The sequence below is a fragment of the Tetrao urogallus genome, assembly GCF_951394365.1.
Source record: "Tetrao urogallus genome assembly, chromosome: 7".
Lineage (NCBI taxonomy): Eukaryota > Metazoa > Chordata > Aves > Galliformes > Phasianidae > Tetrao > Tetrao urogallus.
Window position 1 is genome coordinate 23,002,181 of NC_136820.1, and position 14,234 is coordinate 23,016,414.

Here is a 14,234-nt window from a genome sequence, read left to right on the forward strand (position 1 = left end):
CTTCAGCCATACGAAGTACTTTCAAAACAGCATTTTTCTTCCTTCCTATCTGTATAATCAATGAACTTACAGATGTTATAATTATGAAATATACCAGAAAGTTTTGGTAAGTAAATACTACACCAAAAGAGAATAATGAGAATAGAATGCATACCTGTGTCCTAGGCTCATTTTAAAACTCCAACGGAGGGATCTCCAGAAGAGATCTTTTCCCACTGGCAGTCAGCTCTTAAATGGGTCTAGGTGATAAAGGTGATAGTTGCATCTGTATTGAGAAATGGGAAACAGTAGTTAAAAGAAAAATGCTCTAACATTGGCTAAGGTGAACTGCTAGCTCACAGTGTAAATTGATAGCAAAATGCTTTTTTTATTGTAAAAGGTTTCTATTTCATCAAGAATACATCAATTTCCTGCCTAGTTAAAATTTATCAAGATTTTGAGTAATTATAAATATTGCTTTGGAGGTTTTCAAGCTGTGCATGTATTAATGACTCTTTTCCTATGTGTTCTTGTTTGCAGACCAGTCTTTCCATATGGGGATGGGGAAGTCTTGGTGTTGTGCTTTTCCTAATAACTTTTGGACCCTTTGCTATATTTTACTTTGCGTTTTATATCCTCTGCTTTGTGGGTGGGTAAGTATGCTACATACTGTTTGTATATAGTGGAGGTAGAATTTTAACATGCCTGTCAGCAATTTGCTCTGAAAATCTGAAATGACTTCTGTGTAATTGTGTGTGTTTAAGCAACTTCAATATGACCAAGTTATTTTTTCTTGAGATCTCAAGTTTATTAAAATTAGGATTTACATATATATATATTTATTTAAATGGTGCTTATACTATCTTTGCCAAGAGGAAAAAGATGACTGATTTTTAGTAAACAGATCTAAGTATTTTTAATAGCTACTAGTAGACAAATATTCACATTACACCAATGTTATCTTCAGTTCATTACTTTCTATTACTGTGTTGGTTCTTATCCCAGGTACTTAAGAAATCACGTCTTCCTTCCTTCTCGCTAGCTCATTTTCCTATGTAAGATGCTTCATTCATGAGGGAAGCAAACTGGTGTTTTTCTGTATGTATGGAAATGTTGTCTTGGTACGCCTTGAACAAGCGCATCAGTTTAGAATCTGTAGATATTTAATTTTGTAGACAGGAAGGATGTAATATAGTGCTAATAGAAGTAAAAATTATTACACTGTACATTGTAATGTCTGCCTTATAATCTTTATTTTTTGATGCCAGGCCTAAAAGCATTGGTAGGATAATCTTCCTTCCTCTTAATCATCCAAATGTTCTGCAGAGTAGTAACATTTCTTGGTTCTCCCACACCTGCTTGATTTCTAGTGAGGATTTTTGTCTTTTTTTTTTTTTTCCCCCCTCTGAAATACTGTTCTGACTTTCTTATTGGGTACAGTAAAGTATGTATGTCCTACTGAAAAGTACAATAGAGTTAAGTTGCTAGAACTGGAGATACTATTTGGGTTTAAACAATGTAAAACATAAAATCCTATCCATGAGAATTCAGAGTTATCAGTTTACAAGATTGATGAGTTAGTTAAAGGCATTTACTCAAAAATTAGCTTGTCTGTATGTTCAATGAACATTAAGATGTTATAATTACAAAATAAACAAAGAGAATATGACAAAGCAGATAATGATAACAAAAAGAGAATAGATAGAAAGCTTTCCCATATCCTGGGCTCACTTACAAAATGGCAGCAGAGCAGATCTCCAGAAGAGATCCTTCCCTACTGGTAGTCAGCTCTTAAATGGGTCTAGGAGAGGTGCAGCCAGGCTCCACCCCTTCCAGCAGAACAGGAGAATTGCCTTCACCTGTGCTTCCATGGCTGACTCAGTGCTCACCTCAGGTGATCAATCAGAGGTTCAGGCCATGACTCAGCAGTTCCCATACATTGTCTTATTGAATTTTGATACATATACGATCGGCATATTTTGCTGACTGTAGAACATCAGTGTACTTTGATTTGCTGTTGTAGCTAGTCAATGAACATTTACCATCCCAGATCTAAAGTCATCTTCTGGCAATGTTAAATTCAGTTAAAGCAGAATCTGTATCCATTTTCCTATTATTTGTTTACTTATCTGGATAGATATGAGGTCTTAGTTGTTCCAGTACAGTCTTTAGTTTAATATACGCATCTTCTTGGCTAAGTCTCTGCTCTGGCCCTTTATTACTCTGTTAATCTTATCAGATGTGTAATACTTAAGTTAAAGCCAGCATACAGCATACATTAGTTCTGAGTCGTTCAAATGGCTTTATTTCCAAAATTTTCCCGCATACTTTTCCTTTTTGAATTAATTCCTATGAGGCTGTGAAAAATGCTTGCTTCTGTTTTTCTTACCTTGATTAGAAATAATATAACATCAGTTTCATAAGTTCTGAAAATAATAATTTAATTTTGATTCATTTGTAAAAGCTCTTTTAACAATTACATTGCCCTTATTTGGAGCAGAGTAACAAATCTGAATCTGTTTTGTTATGCTAAAATTTTGAATTGTTAAACAATTTGGCATGCAGCTTTTTAGCTTTATTGCACTTGTTCATAAATGGTGGTTTATATCAATGGTTTGGGATTTCAACTAGCTGGCAGTCTGCTTCTGTCCCATTTTGCAGTTCAAACAGGAGAAAATGTTGAATTATAGTTGACTGCATCCTGAATATCAACTTGAATTTTTGTAGAGTATGCCAGTGAGTTGTGAAGAAAAATGCTGATGCTATAGCTGTATCAACATAATGTTTTTCTACCATTTTACTTCAGTTTTGTGGTATTTAGCTATTTTTTATATATTCTTAAATGTGCATTTCTTCCTACAAGCACAGCTAGCTTGTAGTGTGTTATTGTTATTTGCATGCATGAAACTGTTGCTGCATATGAATACAAGATTTAAACCAAAAATTGTCTTTGTTTAATTTTTTTTTTTTTTTAATCAGGACTCATTTCCAAAATATTAGGTTTTGTTCTTTGCATGTTTTCTAATACCTCTTCCTTCAACTTGGGATTTGAAAACTGATCACTTAGGAAATTCACTTAGCTCTTTCCACCAAACAAGAGGAGAGATTGTTTCTTTAACCTTTACAGCCAAGATGATTACAAGGCATTGAGCTTTACAACATTTTTTTTTTTTGCCTCTGCTTCAAGTATTGTTGCAATTCCATTCACCTTAGTCCTCAGCCTGTCTTTTACCTGTCCTCTCTTTGTATCATGTGTGTTTCTTGCTTTACCTTACTCTTTCTCCTTCTGTCATTGAATCTCAAAGCAGTGAAATAAGAAACAACGTTATTTGCGGTTCTGCCAGTAGCTGATGTTGCCAGAACTAAAATTTCTTAGACCCACAATCACTGACATATAAAGCAATTTGCTCTGTTAAAAAAGCATTATTATCGATGCTTAATCATATGCATGTGTATGTATTGCCTGCCTACACCTGTTAGTTCAATTCCAGGCCAGATTGAGAATGATGGTGAAGCTGCATTTTGACTTCCACAGAGCATTCTGCTGAGGTTGTTACTTTTCACACTTGATGGGAAAATGATAAATCTGTTGCCTTCGTCTTTCTGTCTTTCACCATTGTTCTAGTGTTAATCTGTCCTTGTGAGAAGCTGATCTTACAATATCTTTGGAAGAACTTCCAACTGGGAACTATGGTCTCATTCCAGTAATTTCTAGAAGACTAAAATGATTTTGCATTTACTGAATTTTATATCCTCTTGATTAATTGGATTAGCACTTGCGCTGGAAGCTTCTGATTAGCTAACAGCTATACCAAATAGTGAGGCTATGTATACTTCTCCAATATACTCAAGATTTTTAAGCTGAAGAAGAAAATGTATTAATTTCTGCTCTGGAGGCAGAATTTCTTAGCTTAACTAGCTTAAAAATGGAAATATATATAGGATGATGGACATACATTTCAACTACATTGGTAGCATATGAGTATTTCTGAATGAGTGTAGTTTTTGACACTTGAAACATGTCAAAATGTTTGAGAGAAAAAAGATTCATAATGTATAGCTTGTTACTTTCAAGGCTTCAATCCTTTTGAATTAACAGAATTATCTCACCCCTTCTTTCTCCTCCAAGTTGCTGATATTTGTTTGAAGTTAGAACTATTTCTTAGGGGAAAAAAAGAAAAAAAGGCGTTTTGAAAGTACTTTTTTTCTTTAAAAGTAGATGGAGATTTCTAGTAGAAAATTGATAGATAATAAATGAAGTATGTCTAAGTGATGAGTGAAAAAAAAATTACCGTTTTTAGCATAATGAAACAAATACTGGGAAGGTTTCTAAGCAAGTTTTTGTCCTTGAACTGAATTGAAATGATAATAGTGCTGTCGGTGCTATGATTTCAAAGCTATCTGGGAGCATCTAGAGCAGAAAAGCAATTAGAACTTCTAATTTTTTTTTTATTTATTGTCCTTCATTCATATGTAAAGAGTGTTTGTGATTGGCAGATAAAGAGGGTGCTCTAGGCCATAAGGAAACCAGAGTGTCAAGCGGAATATTCTTCTTTATGAAGTTACCCATAATAATTTTGTGTAGCTTTTTTTTTGGCCTTAACATATTAGAGTATAAATTACAACTCCCTACTTCTGAAGTACTAGCCACTAAAGAGCTTATGAAGAATGGTTCCCAGTTTATGGGTTAAAACCTTTAAATGTTTTATTTTTGTCTGCTTTAGATATGTTGGTTAGAAATTATATTCTAATCATACACGAAGAATGCTGTATAACAGGAAAAATCTATGCTAAAATAATGTTATTTCAGGACATTTCTAGGCTGGGACAGCTTTGTGAGATCGTACGGTCACAAGTGTTCATCTGCTGGCCTTTAAATTGAATAGTTAAAAAGCTATGCGTGTTCAGCCATCCCAAGGCTAGTCTTGAGCAGCAGTAACTTCTCAGTCTTCTTTATGCTTAACCTTTCAAAGGCTGCTTACTTCAGTTGTGCTATAATTGGCACAGCCTTTATGTTTTCAACTGTTCCTTATTAAAACAGGCTTTATGTTTTTGCACCCTGGTGTCATAAGCTGTAAATTATTCCTGTTGCAGAAAAATTGAATTTATTGTAATAGTTATTTTCTCTTGTGCATTCATTATATCACAAACAACAACAACAAAAAAATAAAAATAGTTGTTGTCCTGCTTAAGTCATGATTTAAATGTTATTGTGAAGTTGTGAGGGTGAAAAGATAATGAATTTCTAATATAAAATTTTAAAAAAATAAGTGGTCCAGGAGTATGCTTGTCTTTAGAGTTTATATGTTGACTTAATTAAACAAAACCAAAACCCCAAACCATTATGTTCAAATTATTTTTTCCTGTAGTCTTTTTTTCTTGTCTCTCTGTTCCTACGTGCCTTGGTGAGACTACTTGATTTTTTTTATCATTTCAGTTTAATGTATATTCTTATTCTTTCTACATTTGATATATCTATTTCTTCCCAGTGCTTTTGTGGTTCTTGTAAGGTTCTGGAACAGGTTGCCCAGAGAAGCTGTGGATGCCCCATCCCTGGAAGAGTTCAAGGCCAGGTTTAATGGGTAGCTGGGCAGCCTGATCTAGTGGGTGGCAAACTTGCCCATGGCTGGGGTTTGGAACTAAATGATCTTTGAGGGCCTTTCCAACCTAAGCCATTCTGTGCTTTTATGATAAGACTGGGAAACCTTTTGTTTAGTACTGTGTTGGTTATTTTGTGTAACAAGATGCATTGGAAGAGCCTTGCCCAATGATAACAGGTGAAAGTCACTATATACTGGTATTTCATAACTTGCTGTGTGATGTTTTCTAGTGGGGAGAGAAAAAAGACTGTTGTTCTATTTGGTGTTTCTTTTTCAATTTTAGGGGTTTTGTGGTTACTCTTTTATTTGGAAAAAGCAACTCAGAAAAGTACCTTGAGCAGTGTGAACATTCATTTCTTCCTTGTACATCAGTTGGTATCCCTAAGGTAAGGAGACTTTACTGTCCTTAATTTGTAGATCAGATTTTATAGCTCTAAAACTGTGAGTTCTAAGTTACTTAATTTTAGTCTAAAAATTATAAATGTACCAATTTTCCAAGAATAAATGATCCTGCCTTTTTGTTTTCAGTCAGCTGCAAAAGTATTTATGAAAGTACAATGCAAGATTTTTCCTTCTAGAAATACAAACAAATACAGCAGTTATGGGAAGTTTCTTTCAAGTATTGTTCCTAGCTTCATAATATCAAATGACTTATCTTTTGACTAACTTTAGGGCCAAAGAAAAATAATGGAAATGCATATATGAATGTGGAGGAGCAACGTGATCCCCTTTCCAACTTTGTTTCTGAAATTTTAACAGGCAGATCATCTTGGTTAGCAGTTCTAAATTCAGGCTTCCTAATTGCATAAATATGTGTCTGTTTAGAACAGGTTCGTAATAGCTAACTAAGATATGGAATTACTGTAAATTCCTAGTTTATGAACCTATGTGTCTTGACAGGTATATCTTGCCCTAATTGGTTTGAACTCCTCAGAATAGAAAAAATGCATGAACCTGAAGATTGCTAGTTATATTATGATGATTAATCTTCCATACGTTTCACCTGAGACATCCTTCAGCCATCAGATAGTCAATCATTATGATGTTTGTGATGAGGGGGTTTCAACTTTATTATCAGTAGCACATTTAAAGAAATGTGCATTGAGATTCAGCAGTACGTTTTCTAATTGAAGTTTTTTTGTGACTCATTCATAGCTCAGTTGGAAAGTTACCTTTTCTCTTAAGTCTCAGATGTATCTTAGAAACAAAAAACTCAAGTATATTCTAACCTGAGTGTAAATTCATTGGTCTAAATGAAAAGTTTAAGGCTTTATTGCCGCTTTTCGAAAAGGAGTAGGCAAATTAATGTTTCTACTTTCTGTTCTATTTAATGAAACTTCATTTTAGGGGACTAAAGTTCTTGGTGCTATATAGCTTTCAATGGTTATGTTGATTATGAAGTTCTGCTTATATCTCATTTGTTTTTTTATTTGAAGAGCAGACTTAGAAAAAGTGTTCTGTCTTTTTAAACTTATTTTATGTGTATGAGACGTTTTAATGTTCCTTCTTTGATCTCTATATGTGTCTATGCTCTAGTTGTTTTATAAATGATGTATTTTTTTTGTATGTAATCCTTGCAGTTTTTGTACTTCTGGTGTGAGGGTGGATTTTTAATGCATATATGCCATTTTTCTCAACTGACCAACCTCATCAGTTACTTTTTAAAGGGCTGTCTATCGAGTAGTGATGGTACAAAAGAGTAATTTCTCTATCAGCACATAATAATCAGAGAAAGATAAAGGAAGTGTGTAGGGGAACCTAAACTATCACCTGCATGAGGCTATAAAAAAGTTTTGTACATTTCAAGTATGGAAATAGAGTCTTACCCTCAAACTATCTTGTGCTGCTGTTCTCTCCCACCCTTTCACTGCTGTTTGAGTTTTATTTCCTTCTTACCTGTTATTTTAGTGAACTTGCTTTTTTACAGTAAACAAGAAATAATGTAGATCAATTTTTCACTGTTATTTACTATGTACCCTATTATTATTCTATATAGTACATACTATATCTATATAGTATTATTCTATATAGTACATAAGACATAAATGTAAGAAAAAAATTACATAAAGTTGCTACTGGAAAAAATGTACAAATATCACAAATAGCTATAGTTAAAAACCAGCTCTACTGGAAACTACAAAATTAAATTTTCTGATCTCTTTCAAGTGCATAGAAGAAATGAAACGTGAAGCCAGACCTATTAAGATTGACAGAAGATTGACAGGTGCAAATATAATTGATGAGCCTTTGCAACAGGTAAGTTCTAACCAGTACTATTTAATTTGTTTTTCCAAGTATTGAGTCTGTAATATTGAAATAGTTGTGAGGCAAATAGCAGTTGAGACTGGCAAGCAGAAAAAAAAATCAGGGATGGGCCAGGATATCGGGCAATATTTTGACTGTTTTTTATATATTGCAATTTTTCAGCATAGCAGTGGGAATGTATGTGAATCAGCAAGAGAGTTTTCAGCATTTATTTTTTCACTCACGTTTTTATAATGGTAGATAAGTTAATTAATGAACCTTTTAAGCAGATTGATATTGCCTTATCAGGCACATATTTTTTGCCCTGTTTTGTTTATTATTTCATTTTTCTTTTTCCCTTTCCAATTTCAGGTGATCCAGTTTTCCCTGAGAGACTATGTGCAGTACTGGTATTACACACTAAGTGATGATGAATCGTTTCTCCTGGAAATCAGGCAAGCTCTTCAGTACGCACTTGTTCAGTTTTCTGCCAGGTAAGATTATTTTATCAAGCAATTGGACAAATATCTGTGTGAAATTATTTTTAACAAATTATTTTAACAATTTAATAAATTATTTTTAGTTTATCTGTTGGCAGAGTTCACTATATTATACAGAAAGAACATTTAACATATTTTAAGATCATAATCTGAAAGAAGTACAGCCTTGCTGATCCCGTAAGCAATGAGAGGAAGTGATGCTTGTTGCCACAGTCTTTTCCAGATTTTGATTAATGCCTAAAATTACTGAACAGCTATTTTTCTGTAACTTAGACTCTGAGCAGTATGAATCCTCATTTTCTTGCATGCAAGTCAGGTTCGCATAAACAGCAGGGCTGTTCCCAAGATGAGTCTGTCTGAAAACCTTAATTTAAAATACTTGTATCAGCTTAGATAAGTCTTAAAATTGGGTCTTTCTGTTCAGTATGTATAAACAATGAGTAATTTCAAAAGGGTTGTAATGTGATGTATCATTTCTTTTTACAGATGTAATTTTGTCTTAAAGATACTTGCTTATTACTTAGTTTATGAAAACTGATGGTTTATTAGTTGTCCCTTGTTTTTCTGTTCGTAATCAAGAAGCAGAAAATCAGGGAGTGAACGAGTAGGAAATTGTTTATCTTTAGTATGGCTGAAGCCGCCTTTATTTATGTCTGTGTAAACTTCAATACTACTTTATTAAGTAATGATTTCAAGCATTTCTCTCACTGCAGTAATTATCTGTTTTCTCTTTAGTAAGAATTTGTGGGTCACCTAAGTATAAGAAAATTCTCAGCAATTTTTAAGGCTTTGTTGACCTCTATTGAAAATGCAGGTCAGAGCACTATTCTGGCAAGATGGAGAGCTAGGTTTAATACTGGGAAAAGTTCATGATAATAAAATCACATTGATCATGAAATAATGGAAACCATAGGAAACAGGTTTGAAAATTGTGAAACTAGGCTAAATAAGCAGTACCTTATGGGAAACAATCCTGTTCTTACATATGAAGTGGATTTGACTACTCCAGTGATTTTGACTATTGGATGAAGTTACTTCATTGGGTGATATTGAGCTTTGACTTTGTGTCAAAGCACGTCAGCTTGTAACTACCTTAATTTTTCCTCCTATACTATTGCATTTCTTCAAAAATAGCATTTACTCCTGTACAATTTTCTTTTTCCTGTACATTTCCGATCGTTTTCCTAGGGCTGCAGCAATTTATTATTATCAGGAGAAAATGATCTAGTGTATTTATAACAACTGCAGTCAGTTACAGCCATAGCAGTCTTAGGTTAGTTCCATAAACTTTAATTTCCTATACACTATGAATTTCTGGAGAGAATGAGTACAGCAGACCTTCCCCCCCTTTTCCCCCCCCCCTTTCAAAACAGTGCTGCGAAGCTGCCACCTAGTGGTTTTGTATGAGTTGATTGTACGGATGATGGAGCTGGATTATCAATGGTTTTGATTAACTTCCCTTTGAGACCCCTCCAGCACCTTACCACCTTGTCAGTGAAGAACTTCCCTGACATTTAATCTGAATCTTCCATCCTATAGTTTAAAGCCATTTCCCCTTGTCCTGTCATTACCTACCTGTGTAAAAAGTTGACTTCTCTCCTGTTTATAACCTCCCTTTAAATATTGGAAGGTTATAATGAGGTTTTCCTGCCACTTTCTCTTCTCCAGACTGAATAACTCCAGCTCCTTCATCCTGTCTTCATAGGAGATGTGCTCCAGCCCTCTGATCATCTTCATGACTCTCCTCTGGACACTCTGCAAATGTGACATTTTTTCTATTTTTTCTATCTTGAGGGCCCCAGACCTGAATGCAGTACTGCAGGTTGGGCTTCAGAAGAGTAGGGTAGAGAGGGACAATCACCTTGCTTACCCTGCTGGCCACCCTTCTTCTGATGCAGCTCAGGATACCATTGGCCTTCTGTGCTGCAAGCGCATGCTGCTGGCTTGTGCTAAGTTTTTTTATCTGCCAGGACCTCTAAGTTGTTCTCAGCAGGGCTACTCTCAAGGAGTTCTTCTCTGAGTCTGTATACATATCTGGGATTACCCTGACTTAAGTGTAAAACCTTGTACTTTGCCTTGTTGAAGCTTCACGTGGGCCCATCTTTTGAGTTTATCAAGGTCCCTCTGGATGGCATCCCTTTCTTTTGCTGTATCAACTGTGTCACTTAGCTTGGTGTCATCAACAGACTTACTTGAGGGTACGCACAATCCCATCATTTGTGTCATTGGTGAAGATGTTATAGAGCACCAGTCCCAAGACAGACTCCTGGGGGACACTGTTTCTCACTGGCTTCTGGCTGGTTATGGAGCCATTGACTGTAGCCCTCTGGCTGTGACCTTCTACCCAATTCCTCATTCACCAAGTAGCCCACTCTTCAGGACCATATCTCTCCAATTTAGAGATAAGAATGTAGTGGAGGACCATGTGAGAAGCCTAGAAGAAGTCTGGGTAGGTGACATCAGTTGCCTTCCCTTTGTCCACTAGTGCTGTTACTCCATCATAGAAGGCCACCGCTTCGGTCAGATATGAACTTCCCTTGGTGAAGCTGTGCTGGATCACCCACTCAATCTTCATGTGCCTTAGCATGTCTTCTGGGAGGATCTGTTCCATGACCTTCCTGGGCACAGATTTGTGGCTCACTGGCCTGTAGTTCCCTAGGTCCTCCTTCTTCTGATGTGATGTTTCCCATTTTCCTGGGGTCTTCTGACAGCCATGGCTTTTCACACATGATGACAAGCAGCTTGGCAACCCTGTCAGCCAGCTCCCTTAGGTCCCTGGGATGCATGTCATCTGTCTACCCATAGATTGGTACACATTCAATCTCATGAGATGATCTTGGACTTGCTCTGCTCTTACATTGCAAGGGAGTTGGCTCCCTTACATCCTACCAAGAGATTCAGGGATGTGAGGTTCATGGATGCGACAAATGTGAGAAAGAAGTAAAGGGGAGAAAACAAACAAACAAAAAAATCAACCCTGAGCAGTATTTTAGTTTTAAGTTGTAGATACTTGTAGATGGTTTGCATTAGGGTTTTTTGGCAGATATTTTAAGGTATTGCGAATCAGAACACTACTCTAGGTATCGGTGTTCACTTGAAAGTAATTCAAGCAAAAATAGTAATTTGTAGATATAAGAACAATATTTTACAATGTTTTCTTTGGTTTCAGTGAACAGGAGATGAGGAGGCTTTTTTATTTCTTCACTCTGCTATCACTGACTTGGCAGGGAGGAATGAGAAGTAGAAATTTATAAATGCTCTTTATATTCAGGGTAAACTAATTAATTTTCATGGGTCACTTTGATAGGTCAAAGGAAACAGACTGGCAGCCTTACTTCACTACAAAACTTGTTGATGACTTCGGCACTCATCTTCGAGTTTTCAGAAAAGCTCAGCAAAGAATAGCAGAGAAAGGTGATCAGATGAAAGGTAATATAATGACTGAAGCATTTTTTGAGTCTTGAGTTAGCAAGTGTTTTACGTGTGAAATATAGTTAACTTTATAATTCAAATTTGCTCTCAAGTTTCTGATCTTTACAGAAAAGTATATTTGCTTTTATTTTCTTTTGTATAGACCAAGCTGAGGAACTTGTAGATACATTCTTTGAGGTTGAAGTTGAAATGGAAAAAGAAGTCTGTCGTGACCTAGTCTGCACTTCTCCCAAAGATGAAGAAGGTCTCTCAATATTCTTCTGAAGCTATTGTAGTTTAGCAGACTAAATTTAAATGCTACCAATTGATTTTAAAATATATACTGAAACCTTAGCCTGTGACTTTCAAAGCATGATTATCTACAACACATATATATTTCCTCTAATTTATACTTATTAATATTATGAAAGTGTATGTATGTCTCTATTTCTCTTTTCATTGGGAAAAAAAAAAAAATTAGAAATGCTCTCTAGCACAGAGGGAGCAGCTTTGCAGGTGATAATTGTTTTTTATTAGATCTATTGTCCTTACCACTACTGAATAGTCTTCATTTAATAAAAGAAATCACTGTTTGAGGAAAGTATGTAGGAGGAAAAACGTTATATATTAAAGAAAATTAATTAGAGCTACTTGTTTGATTTTTTTGAATTTGGCTTTCTTAGGACTTTGGCTTTGGAACTGTAGTTAACTCAGTTGGATTGTGTGTCAACGCTGCTTATATTCATTCTGAAAGCCGTTACTATGGTGCTTAAAACTGTAAGAATATATATTACTCTCTGTTTTAATTTTATTTTAAGGATTTATCTGTTGGTTTTTATGATACCAGGTAAAATGAGAAACAAAATAATAGAAAACTGTGCTGAGGGTTCTTTTCATTTTGTTCTCTCTCCATAGGATTCCTAAGGGATCTGTGTGAGGTCTTACTGTATATATTGCTACCTCCTGGAGACTTCCAGAACAAGATCATGCGATACTTTGTCAGGGTAAATGCTGACTCTGAAAGTCATCCTAATTCTGTGGTTTAATACCTCATAAATTTTTAGAACGGTCTTTTTTCTTTAATTCTGTTTTAGAAAATCAATTTAACTTTGCATTGAATTATTTAAAATGAAATACAATCCTTAAAAGTATTTAATAGAATAATTTGGTTTTTATGAAATGCTCAAGGGCTTTTTTTTTTAACCTCTAGCAATATTAAGAAAGTGTGATGAAATGAATATTGTTTTCTGTGATACATCAATATCTTCTGATGTTAATTGGAAAGGTAGTGTGCTGGAGTCTGCTGAATGATAACTATTCTTACATGTTTTCTTTAACATGTATGCAGTGTTACTGAAATTATCACACTTATTTTATGAATAACTACTTGAAAATGATGTATCTTATTTTTTTAGGAAATCCTCTCCCGAGGAATTCTTCTTCCATTAATAAACCAACTCAGTGATCCTGATTATATTAATCAGTATGTCATATGGATGGTAAGATTTATAATCATTTTGTTTTTATATGCCTTCGCTTGTGTTCCCTTGTTTTCATGGCAAAATGTATCGAGTAGAAAAGTTAACCAATGGTAATATTGACAGGAATAACTTTGGCTGGCATGTGTGTATATGTTTATGCACATGTGTATATGCTGTCTTTATTACCTGTAACCTGTGTTGTGGTTCTTTGGCAAAAATTGGCTGGCTGTTCAGGAAGTATGGTGGTAACCTTGAAAGTTATTTTTTTCTTAACTCTTTTTTAATAAGTGTACTCTAAAGCTTAAGAGACCTGCAGATTGACAGGTAATAAAGTGGTTTTGTGTGTGTGTGCATTTGCTTCTGCTTAGAAATCTCAGGATTTGTTTTAAGGGTATTTGTGGTGATCCTTAATAATTTAACCAAATGGGAAGAAACAAAATCTTTACTTTGATGTCTCTCTAATGCAAGAGTAACCTGCAAAAAAACCCTCCATAAAGTAATAGTATGTACAAAAAGCATACATGGAACATTTTCATTTTAATTAATGTTATTGTCTGATAGTCCAAGTTAAAACTTAAGTTTATTGCTTTTTCCTTGTGGGCCATGAGTCACATCTATTTTTGTCTTCTCCAAGTTTTCTCTACTGTCAAGTGTACATTTTAATCTTGGAGTGCATGTTCCAGGACTATGCTGAAAACCTTGGATTTTTTTTTTTAATGTATGAAATTGCTTCAGGTGTACATAATATTTTGTTTCCTTTAATCTCCATTTTATGTAAAAGTTTGCAAGGCTTTTCTAAAGGAACTTCAGTATGAAAAATTATTGCTGCTTCTGCGTACTAAGGATTTCAATTTTTGTTTCCCTTTTCCTCCTACGCATCTGCTGCTTTTAGTAACTTGGCCTCTTTATTTACTGAGCACTGCCCCCGACTGCATCCAAAGATAGAATTCTGAGGCTTTTATAAAGCTTTCTGTTATGATGATGTCCCAATTGTTAATTTCATAATTTCTTTGAGATGA

At 34.9% G+C, this 14,234-nt stretch overlaps 1 protein-coding gene across 2 annotated transcripts in view; it reads left to right on the plus strand.

The window, feature by feature from the left end:
• Positions 1-525: 525 nt before the first annotated feature.
• SNX13 (sorting nexin 13) overlaps positions 526-14,234 on the plus strand; it is a gene marked incomplete at its 3' end in the record, with an annotated part of 42,444 nt that continues 28,735 nt past the window's right edge. For both annotated transcript variants that reach the window (XM_079538521.1, XM_079538522.1), the window contains exons 1-8: positions 526-632; positions 5,863-5,965; positions 7,746-7,835; positions 8,196-8,317; positions 11,631-11,752; positions 11,898-11,999; positions 12,650-12,738; positions 13,150-13,233. In XM_079538521.1, the coding sequence (XP_079394647.1) occupies positions 7,758-7,835; positions 8,196-8,317; positions 11,631-11,752; positions 11,898-11,999; positions 12,650-12,738; positions 13,150-13,233 (597 nt within the window). In that variant the 5' untranslated portion in view covers positions 526-632; positions 5,863-5,965; positions 7,746-7,757. The remainder of the gene's footprint in view (positions 633-5,862; positions 5,966-7,745; positions 7,836-8,195; positions 8,318-11,630; positions 11,753-11,897; positions 12,000-12,649; positions 12,739-13,149; positions 13,234-14,234) is intronic.